The sequence below is a fragment of the Bombus flavifrons genome, chromosome 16, assembly GCF_040668555.2.
Source record: "Bombus flavifrons isolate JBK064 chromosome 16, iyBomFlav1_principal, whole genome shotgun sequence".
Lineage (NCBI taxonomy): Eukaryota > Metazoa > Arthropoda > Insecta > Hymenoptera > Apidae > Bombus > Bombus flavifrons.
The window spans coordinates 9,974,723-9,987,924 of NC_138457.1; the positions used below are offsets into that span (position 1 = coordinate 9,974,723).

At 37.6% G+C, this 13,202-nt stretch overlaps 2 protein-coding genes across 2 annotated transcripts; one reads left to right on the forward strand and one right to left on the reverse strand.

Moving 5' to 3' along the window:
• Nucleotides 1-2,777: 2,777 nt before the first annotated feature.
• On the reverse strand, nucleotides 2,778-4,862 carry LOC138187995 (uncharacterized). Its single transcript, XM_069129347.1, has 2 exons — nucleotides 4,306-4,862; nucleotides 2,778-3,365 (listed from the first exon to the last, which is right to left on the reverse strand). Exons 1-2 carry the CDS (start codon nucleotides 4,390-4,392, stop codon nucleotides 2,865-2,867), a joined length of 588 nt encoding a protein of 195 aa, XP_068985448.1. The 5' UTR covers nucleotides 4,393-4,862; the 3' UTR covers nucleotides 2,778-2,864.
• A 1,768-nt stretch (nucleotides 4,863-6,630) lies between these two features.
• LOC138187996 (cuticle protein 18.7-like) lies at nucleotides 6,631-7,995 on the forward strand. The gene is made up of 2 exons (XM_069129348.1): nucleotides 6,631-7,133; nucleotides 7,425-7,995. Exons 1-2 carry the CDS (start codon nucleotides 6,697-6,699, stop codon nucleotides 7,849-7,851), a joined length of 864 nt encoding a protein of 287 aa, XP_068985449.1. The 5' UTR covers nucleotides 6,631-6,696; the 3' UTR covers nucleotides 7,852-7,995.
• The last annotated feature ends 5,207 nt before the right edge of the window (nucleotides 7,996-13,202 follow it).

Here is a 13,202-nt window from a genome sequence, read left to right on the forward strand (position 1 = left end):
CAAATTTTACAGTCGAAACTCTTAGAAGTTTTATATGTAGAATGCTAAAAAATTTAGAAAAGTTTTAATCTTCTTCTATTTATAATCGTATGTTTTTGTCTGTGACAATGTTTTTAAAATGATCGAGGAAATTATTTGACCAATGGATTCAGTCAATAACCAGTCCTCTTTCGATCGAGATAAGCTATCGTAATAGTCTCTTTTTAGAGGCACGCCCCGTGATTGAGGAACAAACTCGTCGACCGTGAATATCGTAATTTTCGTGACTTTGAAACGAGCGTTACTCGAAGGACACTGAACTCTTTCCGAGGTCCCCTGGAGCCGGAAGTCCATTGTGTATTTATCTTAACCAACAAATATAGCATTTTTTAATAACTTAATTACCCTATTTACTTACTTTCTAATTCGTTTAAGTACGATTATATAATACTTTAAAGTATCAGAAAATTATTAGCATCAGTGTATTATACGTGTAATTACGATATTATTATACACTGTTAACTAAATTGATCTAATTAAATAAAATTTATGATTAAGAAACTCGCCTAATTATTCTACAATTTCTGAAGGTTTATATTTCTGAACAAATCGAAACACGATAGTGAGCTTCGTAGCTGCCATCGTAAGAACACGTCGTTGTTATAGTCTCTTGACAATAGTGATCGAATTTATTTCTACGTCTCGGAGCGTGCGCGTACGTGGACAATACTCTTCGTGGGCGCAGGAAAAGGCTCGAGTAGCGACCTTGACTGCCTCGTATTCCTCGATATCCTGACGAAGGAACGGCGTGAAACAGCGGTTCCCAAACGAAGGGTGAGAAATGCATGGAAAATGTATGTGCAATATTACTTAGCTTTCGACAATGCAGCGGTTCGATATTGACTGAATTTATGATCATTTTTGTCCGATGTATCATCCGAGAGTTTTAGTTTGGAAACTTTTGTAGCATAAAATTGCGTATGATAATGTTACTACATACAGGACGTCTTTAGGCTATAACTCTGTCCCAGGAGGAAAATTTTACACTGTTTAACGCGATTCATGTACTCTACCTTTGAAAGGGGCTCTATAATCTTTTATAAACCATTCGATGCGTTTTTCGAATTCTTCACGAGAACGTGAATTATGATAGGTAGGATACAGAGTGTTTAGTTTAAAAGATATTTCAATTTTAGTTTCACCAAGTTTAGAATACGAAAGGCAAAGAAAACGTAGACACGAGCACACCGCTCTCCGCTTTTCCTTGTTTCTCATATTGAAATTACTAATAATTTTGAGTGGCATCCGAATAAAGTTGTGTATTGTAAATAGCTAAGGAAGAAACAAATTTAATTAGAATTTAATAAGAATAATGGAGACACTGAGACGCTGCTCAATTCCTTACGTATCTTATTTCATTTCCTCGGCCTTTCGTTGTGTATCTCATTTCTAATACATACAAATCAAAATTTACGCTTCACATCCACTCATTATACTGCGTAATGCATCCCATTACCAAATTGCACGATAGAGAAAACAATTAAAATACCCACAAAAGTATTTTTCCTACAGAATATAATTCCTTGCCCACAACTTTCCTACAAAACCCACAAAACAACGCCTGCCACAAAATGAAATTCGATGGAAAACGAATTTCCCATTGTGGGCTTTGTGGGAAAATTGCGAGCAACAAATTTCATTTCGTGGGATTAATCGATATTTTATATGCAGTTTGTGGGTTCCATTTTACATTTTAGTGGAAAAGGTAATCTGTCGACTTTAAAGTATATTTTTTCAGTTTATATGGAACTTATGATGTTTGGGACATGGAAAGCGGTTTTGAAAAATTGGTAGAATGATCTAAAATGAGGGGCAAAGGAAATGTGTTATACGATTTAAACACAGCAAAGGATATACAGGATCTGAGGCATGGTTTAAGAAATCTTAGTCACAGGATGTGGGAAAAGGAATGCGGAAAATGTGCTATAGAATAAAGTACGCTAGGTACATATGGAATAGAGACGCAATGTCGGAATTAGGATGGTAGATGTGGGTTAGAGATACTGGATATAGAATATAGGAGAGAAGATAGGAAATATAAAATTACCTTACCTTGTTAGGTATGGGAATTGGAGTATTGGTATTGGGATTTATGATATAAGATGTAGGATGTGAACTACGGAACGTAAAAGATGGGGTAGAGTAGGGAAAAGAGGGAAAGATGCAACGCGACTATGCAAAAGACATATTTATTTTAAGTAAATGAATAAAGATTTATCACCTATTTAGAGCATTATTTTCAAAAAGTAATGAACTTCATATATGTATCCATTGCTTAAGTACTGTTCAGTTGAGCTTTTTTCCATTAACATTTTATTGATTGATTTTATAATTAATTATTTCTCGTATAAGTATAAATAAAAAATAACCAGTCCATCGACGTACAATTTTTAAGAGACGATATTTTATTTAAAATTCTATGCGTAATATACTAATCGTCATATACCGAAGAAATAACGATCTCAAACAATTACAACACCAAATATATCTTTAAGAAAATCCATTAATAAAATATTCCAACCCCTTACGTATCATCGTACTTCATCCCTTAATGAAATATATAAAACGAATTTACTCAATGAATTACATAAGCATAACTTCACAAAAGGTTTACAAATTTGACCAAAACCCATTGAACATTAAAGTAGCAAATTCAGATCAATGTGAAGGAAAGAACAAGTGAAAGATACTAAAAACTCCATGTAATAATCATTATATTCTTAAATATCGCTTTATTTGATCAGCTTACAATTATGTACAAAAAATGAGTGTTCCACGTAACCAACGTCGCCACAAAAGACAATCCAGCCAGTCGTGTTCTGTCCTTATATCAAAACCTTTTGAATAACTGGTGCAGAGTATGCGGACAGTACCACAGGAAGCTCCAAAGTTCCTTTCGATGCTTGTTCAGCAGCATGTTCAAGTTTCTCGTTGATATGAGCAGCAGCGTGTTCCGCTTTGGCTAAAGCGACTTCCGGTGTGTCGACAACGCGGCCATCGGGTCCTAGAGGAGCTGGAGGAACGATTTTGGCTGCAACAGCCACAGGTTGCAGGCTACTGGTGATTACAGGTCCTGTGTAAGCGATTAAATCGGCAGATTTGAATGCTTCGTTAGTCAAAGTGATTCTTTCGTTGATGTGGGCTGCTGCGTGTTCTGCTTTTGCGAGAGTCACTTCCGGAGTGTCTACGACTCGGCCATCTAGACCGATGGGTGCACCAGGTACTAGTTTGGTGATGGTAACGGGCGACGCCAGAGCTGCTACCTGTGGCGCCAGCAGAAGGCCTGGACGCGCGTATACTGCTGCCAACACGGCGGAGAGAACAATCTGGAATTGAAAAAGTTGAGGATTCTTACTGCTTAAAATAGTATTATATCGCAGTGTGAAACACACGATCGTTTTGACTATGAGCGTTTTAGGACTTCTAGGGTCGCACGGATTTTATACGACTTTCAATTTGATAATATCATATGCATATATTCGAATTTAAAAATTTCCGAGTTTAAACAACTTACGAATATATTCAAAAGTAGGCAATTCTAAGATCGTCATAGTAAAAATAATAAATATTATATTTGTGGATCAGAAAATATACTAATTCTCGATCGTTGCATTTTCTAAATCACTGGATGATACTATGACTGAAAGATTACAGTTCATTACAGTGAAAATAGCAAATATTACATTCATGAGATAGAAAACTTCTCAATTCCTGATTACTCTTAATTGAATTTACTGATTGCTAAAAATATATGTTTTAATCTTTTCACGTGTGTTTATTATTGTATACTATTGTACTTACTATTGTACTTAGTGTGGAATTTACACACTGATTAATTAAACCCAAGAATAATGAGAGTCGAAGGTGAGCATACACTTCGAAGACACGAAATTTACTCGACAAGAGACGAAAAAAGTGTCAAACATAAATTGAAAATGGATCGAAAAGATATAAAATACGTAGGAATACGAATTAATAGTAAAAACCACGGTATATATCACGGCATATATTTTTATAAGCTGTGTACTCATTTTTGACTCTAACAAATATATTAAATTTCGTATCATTTAACGATACTTTTATGCGAGAATAAGACGTAGAACCTGATAAAAGAATAAGGATACGTATCGGTATTGTCTTGGGCACACGTATCTTTACAAAGCGTCTTCTCAAACAGCTCGAGGTAGAAGAAACAAAGAGAAGCAGAAAATCTACACGAGTAACCAAGAAAAACCAAGGCTGAACGATCGCCGAGAAAACACTCACCAGGGTCTTCATCTCGTGAAACAAACGTGGCTCCTTGCGCGCTATCTGAGGTACAGTACTCGCCAAGGTGCCTTGGTCCGGTCTCATGGTGTCCACTTCGTCCCCTCGTCTTTATATAGCACCTGGGAGAAGAGGTTTCACTCCATGGGGCACGTGTTCATCGATGGGAGAACGCGCGAATGGGAGACGCCCTGTCCAATAAAATCAACTACACCTGACATTGACATTCGTCCTGATCGACATCCGATTGGAATACGTCTTTCTCTATTCCATGACCCTCGAATCATTGATCGAACCACTTCCAACGTTCCATTCTTCCTTTTCTCTATTTTTTTGGTACGTTTTTTTTCTTCTTTTAATGGATTAGGTGAACTTCTTAAGGAGTTGTTGCGAGATTTCCTACTTCGGTGGCCTTCGAGTTTCTTTGACAATTTAAAATGAAATGCGTAGAGGAATTTTAATTAACTTTTTGTTGGTTTGAAAGGGAAATTTAGGTTTAAGGATCGTTGTTTGGTTTAATGGATTTGGAATTTTTAAACTGTTGAGACAGATTGTTAAAACGGATAAGACAGCGGACGTTTAATTATGGTTTTGTTTGTCGTACGTTTGAAAGGAAAATTGAATCGGTGGATTTTTATTTAAATTAACGACTTTGAGATATTTTAATTGTCTGTTTGTTTCTGTTTGAGATTTTTGGTTTGGCATCGCGTGAATTGCATTTATTTGTTTATTTGAAAAAATAGGGAGAGTTCGAAATGCACAAGAATATCCAGAAATTATATGAAACATCCAAAATAGAACTTGTCATAATACTTTGGGAATGAAACAAATTTCTGTTTGGTTTCTATCGTTTTACTTGTGTTCGTGAAAATATCAAATAATTGTAATATCACTGTATTAAATATTAAATAATTTTGTAATACTTTTAATAAAATAAAATTTGATCATTTTCCACGGTTACCAATTTTATGAATTTTTTATTACTTTTTGCTGGTTGCATTTATCATTACCAGATATTGATGTGTCAGGCTGAAATGGAGTAGAATTTTTTGTACGACAGGAGATTACTGGCGCTATGCGTAATAAGAAATAATATGTTGCAAGTGATTGTAAAAAACCATGTTTCAGTGTCACGTTTCAGGTAGAAGCTCGTGGATCATTATGTAACGTATTGTGTATACGGGTTGAGAAATTTCGTCTTGAGTATATTCGACACAGTGTGTTTCTTTATTAATTAATAACTTATTAATTGTTAATTATAATGATAAAACATTAGTTGTTACTAATTACTAATTATAAAACATGTTTATTCTACTCCATTATTTCGAACGATTGAATATCGAGTAAATGTTAATCGTAAAATTAAAAAATTGTGTGTTATAAAAATCATAAGAAGGGTCTGAAATAATCTCTCGATTAAAGTACATATCGGTTCCTAAAGTTAACATTTATGCGACGATAATATGGTAATATCATGCCAGTGTTGTAGATAGTATTACAGCTCCATTTTATTATGCGTTTCGATACCACATTACGCTACGTTATACCCTCATTATTGTAACAATATTAATTTACTACAAAATGCAGTGGTTAAGTTTCATAAATTATTTTACCTTTAAAATTACGTAAAAGGAATAAACAATCTCGAGAACAATCTCAACAACGCTAAAAAATAAGGGAAAGTAAAAAGTAATTCGCTGATGAAGCACCTAAACCTTTTCACCACAGCTTATTCCAATTACGGAAACAAAGAAATAATACTTTCAATACAGCTGCCTCGAACTCACCTTAAAATTCCCGCGTAGCAAGAGTCCACTACACGGATAAAAAAATCCTGCTACGTGATGCAACCTGGCGACAGCTTATCGCCGATACATCGATAGTCGAGGGACGGTTACGCGATCGTCGGCCTTCGCCAACATCGCCCTTGGTGTCCATGGCCAGGCTAGGCGCGGAGAGATGATTACGGGATCGGGTGTCTTCCCGTGCTAGTGAGAGAGCCACGAAAATGGAGAGCCCATCATTTTTTCTCGGCTACGACGGCGTAGCAGTGCGCCCGCAGAGCCTGTTACTCGTTTTACAAACAAGCTTACCTTGCCCCGGAGGGGAACGGAAACAGTCTGCGCCCAGTGGTCCAGATCCATCGTCTCGAAAAATCCACCCTATTCGTTACGTGATCTATAATGCCAACTATACAACTATACCGATCTAACAGCTATAAAAGCCGATCTAGGACGACGCGTCTCATAGTCTCGAGCGCGTGCAACGATCTCCTAACGGTCCAGTCGAAACGATCGATCAGCCAACTCGACCTGTCGCCGATCCCTTCTTGAAACTAGCCGGCACTCGGTAGCCTCTGAACCTCTGAAACACCATAAAGCGACGATCGTCATGGGACCAGTCTCCGGTTTGCTATTGGCAGGCCTGGTTTCTGCGGCCCTGGCCAAGCCGGGACTCCTGTCCGCGCCCCTGATCGCCACTTTAACCCCTGCAGCTCCTGTCGGACCGGATGGCCGGGTCCTAGACACGCCAGAAGTTGCTGTTGCCAAGGCGGAACACGCGGCTGCTCACCTCAACGAGAGATTGAAGCTTGCTGACGAGGCTGCCAGGTCAGGAGCAGGCCTGCAACAGGTCCAGGTTAAACAGTCTTCGCTGTTGATCGCTGCGCCAAACGTTTTGGTACCTGGCGCTCCGCTTGGACCTGATGGCAGGGTGGTGGACACCCCAGAAGTCGCTGTCGCCAAGGCCGCGCACGCTGCCGCTCAGGTTAACGAGAGAATTAATTTGGCAAACGAGGCGGTCAGGTCTGTCGCTGCGGATCTTAACAGGTGAATTTGGGGTGGGGGTTGACAGATCATTCTTTTCCAATTTTCACGGGCGATTTTATTTGGGATTGGAGATTACACAGGTTTTGACATTTTTCGAATTTCAAAAGATGATTTTTGTAGGAATTGCAAGTTAGAAAAATGGGTTAGGGTTATTTGAGCAAGGAAGGCTTTTGACGGGAGTTTAAAGATTTGTTTTCGGTGTTTTAGAAATTACTTTGGAGTTTGGGTTATTACGTAAACTTCAGATCCTGTCTTAAAACAAATATATCAAACGAAAAGTGCTTCTTTCAGACCATTGGTTCCTCTGGTAGCCAGCAGTATAGTGGCCCCAGTGGTGCAAGCAGCAACGGTAGGTCCCGACGGAAGGGTGCAAGACACTCTAGAGGTAGCAGCAGCAAAAGCAGCCCACGCAGCAGCTCAGATCAACGAGAGGATTAACCTGGCGAACGAGGCGGTGAGATCATCGGGAACGATAGTCGCTGCTGCTCCAGCAACAGTCACCGTACCATTAGTAGCCAGCAACGCAGTGGTGGTCCCTGGTGCACCCATTGGCCCAGACGGAAGGGTGCAGGACACGCCGGAAGTGGCTGTGGCGAAAGTCGCCCATGCAACCGCTCATCTTAACGAGAAATTGAACCTGGCCACAGAGGCTGCCAAGTCTGCCGATGTTCTCGCTGTTGCTGGCCCTGCCCTCGCCTATGGACGGCTCGTCTATTAAAAATCTGATCGTCATTTAACACGTTCACCGTGTCCACGCGTAGATCTGGTAAAAACAATCACGAGGAATCGCGAATTTCTGAAAAAAAGCATCATAATTAGACTGCGGATTTTTATGCAAATTCATATTTCTGAGAATATAATTTAAAAAGATGGAATATTTTTGCAATAAACTTAAAGAAGCGCTATACTTAGAAAAATATCATTTGAAAAAAATATATAATACGTTATAACGTGCATTCGCCAATTTTGTGAAGTTCTACACTTTCTAATTCGCCGTAAATGCATAAAAATCCACGATCTATTCATAATAATTCATACAGAGCATATTGCGTAAACGTAAAGTTTAGCAGACACACACAGCTTTTCCTATGGAAATTATGTGTTTAGAGTGTAATGTATCGCACGTATTTAGCAGTGAACGTGTTAAATCAAAATAAAATGGAGGACCACTCGCGAATAATTAGCGGATAAGTATCATAGTTGACAGTAAAGAGGGAAACATAGCGCATGGATCGAACGATTTACAATTACCGGTGTTCTCTGGGACATATTTTTCTTGTTTCGTTAATTCTAGATTCGTTATAATTAGTTGGCTTTACGTTTTGTTGTTGGGCTATGTCATTTTTTCATGTATGCGTTTTGGGCCATGGAAATTGACGTTCTGGTCATTTGTTGCTTTTTCGTTTAATGTGCTCTTTTGGTGTTGATTGATTTTCGAGGCTGGTGAGATTGTTAAAACTGCCATAGGGGGATGAACGACGATTGTAGACTGGATTAATAAAGAGAATTTCGAAGAAGTTCAAATTCTTGTTTCAATCGAATCCAAATTCTGTCTTTAACGTTAATTTGCGTTTCAGGGTTCTGATTTTAAATTCATCAATTTTGATGCGAGAGTACAGAAAACATGGAAATTGTACGGATATTCGTTATACGATACGTAGAGTAATTGATGGTAATGGTATGAACAATTAAAAATTGGCTCTTACGTTTCAACTGGCACTAAATTCGCCGTCTGTTCGACAAAAAAGAAAAAAAAAAAAGAAATCCCGGCATCCAGTTTCATTCTGTCACGATAGACGAGGGGAATCGATACATATTAATGTCGCGGCGATTTTGAAGTAGAATGCGTTCGTCACGTCAGGATCGATTGCAACGAATTTGGGTCGAGGATAGTATGCAAATAGCTAGACTGAACGATTATAGAGGAAGAGACGAGTATACAGGTGTAATGGAGCCAACGACTTTCTACATGGCGATAGCGCTTATAGCAAACAAATAAAATTTCTATAAAACAGTTTTGGTATGTTGGAAATGTTTAAGTTCTATTTCTGTTTCGACAAGAGTTGGCTTTCAGGTTTTTTCGAAAGTATAATTTTTGTAATGGCGATAAAATTATACATTTATATTGGTATCTGTGATTATAGTTATAATATGGTAATTATATAGCGAATTTGTTAAATAAAATATTATATTATATGCATAAATTATTTAGGAAATAGAAAACGTTGAAATTTTGTGGAATTGGCAAAACCCCGATTGTTCAAACAAACGTAATTCAACATTTATGGAACAGGTGTCCAATTATAGCATGGAAAATGACACTCATTACCGTAAAACACGTTTTCGATATGCGTATAAAATAAATTGTTCGCGAACCAGTTAACAGGAGCCTACACAGCTAAAGAACGTATCAGGTTTACTAATGAGATGCAATTACTGAGATTTTGCGATACTTCCACGCACAAAATTACTATTCTTTGGCAACAACACTATTATGCACTTTATGATTTCATTAACTTTTTTCTTCGTACATTAATGCCGCAGACTATTAACCGAATGTTTCCTTTTACGTATACATGAAATGAAATTTCCGATAGACTATCTCGTGAAACTTGATAAAAATCCTGTTTCTTTCATTTAGTCTCGTTGTTGCAAACGGAATTTATGAAAATATTTCTATTCTATTCCTTTTATCGATGCAATTCCTTTATTATTACAGATGTCCCACTTTTGTTAATTTGGAATTACAGATATTATTTCACTGTCTAACGATCTTTTCGCTATTAATAGTATGAGTAAAGTTTATATCAAATAACGAACACATCACACGTTCATTGCGTAAAAACAAATACGCGTACGTTATTTCACAGACAAAATATTATTGAGAAAACGTCATAGAATTTTCAACTTGGGAATTGCGCTCTACACAATCCACGCGCGTTACAACGCACCGTACCGTACCGTAGTTTGTATATTTTATATCTTTTCCGTACCGTATTCTATTCATTTTTAGGTCTTCAAATTTCCCATAAATGCGCGAAGAACCTACCCGCAACAGTGGCAGTAAAAGTCGAAGATGTTCGGCATAACGCGCCTAACATATTCGCGAAAGTCATCTACAGGCGTTATCTACTTTCCTAAGCCTGTGTAACGTCATAAAAATTCCTTATCCACGTATTATTTCGTAAAACGGCGTGAATGGAAGATTCTTGGCAGATCTCTGCGGCGAGACGACCGTGAAGATCGTACATATTAGGGCATAGCTGGGTGTTCAGGTTTCTAACCGAGAAAAAAATACTTGGTGAAAATGTTCAAGAGCCGGATTCCAGGCGGTAAAGTCCTTGAGGACAGGCGTGACCAGTTTCATGCACCTCCGATCCTCGCGTTTCCGCGACCCGAGCTGGTAACACCCTCGAGGCTCGCGTGTTTTCTATATAAAGTGGCGGATGCGTGAGCGAAATTTAAAAGAACTCGAATCGAATCGCCATGAACAGCGTATACGTAAGGAAGAACGTGTGATTGCGTGGGTGAATGGAATGGTGGTTGCTTTGCTCGCTTTACGGCCAAGTGGGCTGGTCTTACGGGGTTGCAGCAGTGTTTCTCAAGCTTTGGCTTGCTCGCAGATGTTATTTCGATCGGATTAGTTTCTTGTTACGTAATATGTTTATAAATTACACTGATTTCACGTTATTCGGTGATCTTTCGGTTGGGTAACTCGCGTGTTGGATCTTTTGCAGTGGATTCTTGTATTTAAAAATCGGATTTAATAATCGGATCGAGTAATAAGTTCGTTCTTTCACCAGTGTCTATTAGCTCAAACGATGTTATTTGATTGTTTCTGTATTAAATATATAAATTTACGAAGAAACTGGATGGAAATCTATAGAAAAATCTATAAGGCACTCTTTGATCGAATAGAATTTTATTTGAAAGTAATTTGATTCGCTCTTTCAAGAAAATGTGAGTGAACGTATTGCTCGACTCGATAGGGAAGTTTAAACGCGATTGATAGAATTTTGTTCGTGGTCTGGTAATAGCGCAATTGTTGTAATACGATGATACGAAATAAGAATTAATTGTCTAAGAATAACAATCTATGTTCAGGTCCTTCTTTTCTCTTGTTCTCTCGTTTCGTTCGGCTTGGCCAAGCCGACTGCACCTATCCTGGGCTATCAGGACAGTTACGGCCAGTACAGTTTTGGCTATAGTGCTCCAGGCTCTGCAAGGTCGGAAATCAGAACGTTGAATGGCGAGACACGAGGTGTTTACAGTTACGTGGATGACGCAGGCTTTATTCAAACGACCCAGTATACCGCTGACAGTAAAAATGGCTTCCGGGTGGCGGCTACCAATCTACCCCAGGCGCCACTTCCGGTAAGAATTCAGAGTATCGTAGGAACATATAACAGTAGGTAATAACATGAATATGTTACAATTCTGTGCACTTAATAATTTTTTCACGTATTACTAATACTTGGTACTATCAATTAATGTACTTATTAACTAATGTAACTTGCTAGAAATATTTGTTACTATTAAAGATATTCAGTGTGTTATATGTGTTATAATATGTTACAATTCTGTGTACGTAATAATTTTTTGACGTATTACTAATACTTGTTACTATCAATTAATGTATTTATTAACTAATGTAACTTGCTAGAAATATTTGTTACTGTTAAAGATATTCAGTGTGTTATTATTACTTGATATTATTATCAATTTTTGATGGAACGAATTACTTTGATGTAATATTATTAATATGTTATACTATTAGAAGCTTGATACTACTTACATTTAAGGATACTAACTGTCAGATATTACTAGTATCTGAACATTAGTCAATAATTAGTTGGTATTACTAACATTTAATATGTTTTCGATAATTTTCGTTCAATTTTATTAATTACGATTCTCTCAGGCACAAAACACGCAAGGCGTGATCTTGGCTCGAACCGAAGCTCCTCGAATATCTGAAATAGCGCAGCAAGAATATAAAATAGGGGAAAAGAATGTATTTTTGCAAGGATTGCAACAATTAGAGAGGAAGACTATCGAGTCGAATGAAAAAGAGCAGTCGCAAACGAACATAGTATGATTAACTTTTATTAATACTAACAACAATTTTTTAATACACTGAAATTGTTTTTAAAAGTAATTAATTTATATCACACACGTATTTTCAATGAGTCAGATGGAGTCCAAAGGGGAATCGTCGCAGAATAAAAATGCCGAGATTTCAGTCAAATCAGCCACCAGTCCAATCGCGTCTAAAATAATCAAACAGACCGCGGTACCTGTCTTCCAAATTTCCCAAGGAAATCTCTTGATCGATCCATACTCTATACGAGCACCAACAAACGTCGAAGGTAAATATCTTACACGCTTTTTGCAAAATTAAATTTTCTGTAATTAAGCACAGCAGAAATAATCCAATTTTTAATAACAGACCATAAACAAGCTCTTACACAAATAACAATCCATTTTTTTATAACTCAATCGATAAACTATGATTCTCGTTAAGATTGCACGTTTATAGGCACCAGAAACGAAAGGTAAGAGCGAACCGATTACTTTCTTTCCCGATTAAAGAATCTCGAAATCAGATTGAGGCGTAAGGATATACCGAGCAGATATTTTATTCCTCGCGAAGGTCATTCTGGTTCCGGTGCCAATGATCTTTCAAGATCACTCTGTCATCAGTCTTTAATTACACTTCCACACTTTTCTCGATCCACGATCTTCCTTTTGTTGTTAAAGAAGATGCGTATCGAAGTAAATCCTAATCAAAACCAACTTCTTAGTATATTTACATAATAAAGATTTACGCATTTGAGAAGAATTGAAAAATTAAGTAATCGAAGATTTTTTCATTTGTCGCAGGTTCTTCTAACACTTTTGCGAGCGCTACTTCAAAGATCGATGAACAGTCTGTTGAAAATAGCGATCGGATTAAGACGAAAGAATTGCCTGCATCAATGAAGGAAGAGGAAGCAGAATCAGAAAAACAAGATAAATCAACCGATCTACCCAAAGACGTAATCGCACCTCTTAACATTCTACCTCTGA

Excerpts from the sequence above, each read along its gene's own strand:
- LOC138187995 (XM_069129347.1), bottom strand. The coding sequence starts at position 4,392 with ATGAGACCGGACCAAGGCACCTTGGCGAGTACTGTACCTCAGATAGCG. Across the intron at positions 3,366-4,305 it reads TTCACGAGATGAAGACCCTG|ATTGTTCTCTCCGCCGTGTT; the intron begins GTGAGTGTTTTC and ends TTTCAATTCCAG.
- LOC138187996 (XM_069129348.1), top strand. The coding sequence starts at position 6,697 with ATGGGACCAGTCTCCGGTTTGCTATTGGCAGGCCTGGTTTCTGCGGCC. Across the intron at positions 7,134-7,424 it reads GTCGCTGCGGATCTTAACAG|ACCATTGGTTCCTCTGGTAG; the intron begins GTGAATTTGGGG and ends TGCTTCTTTCAG.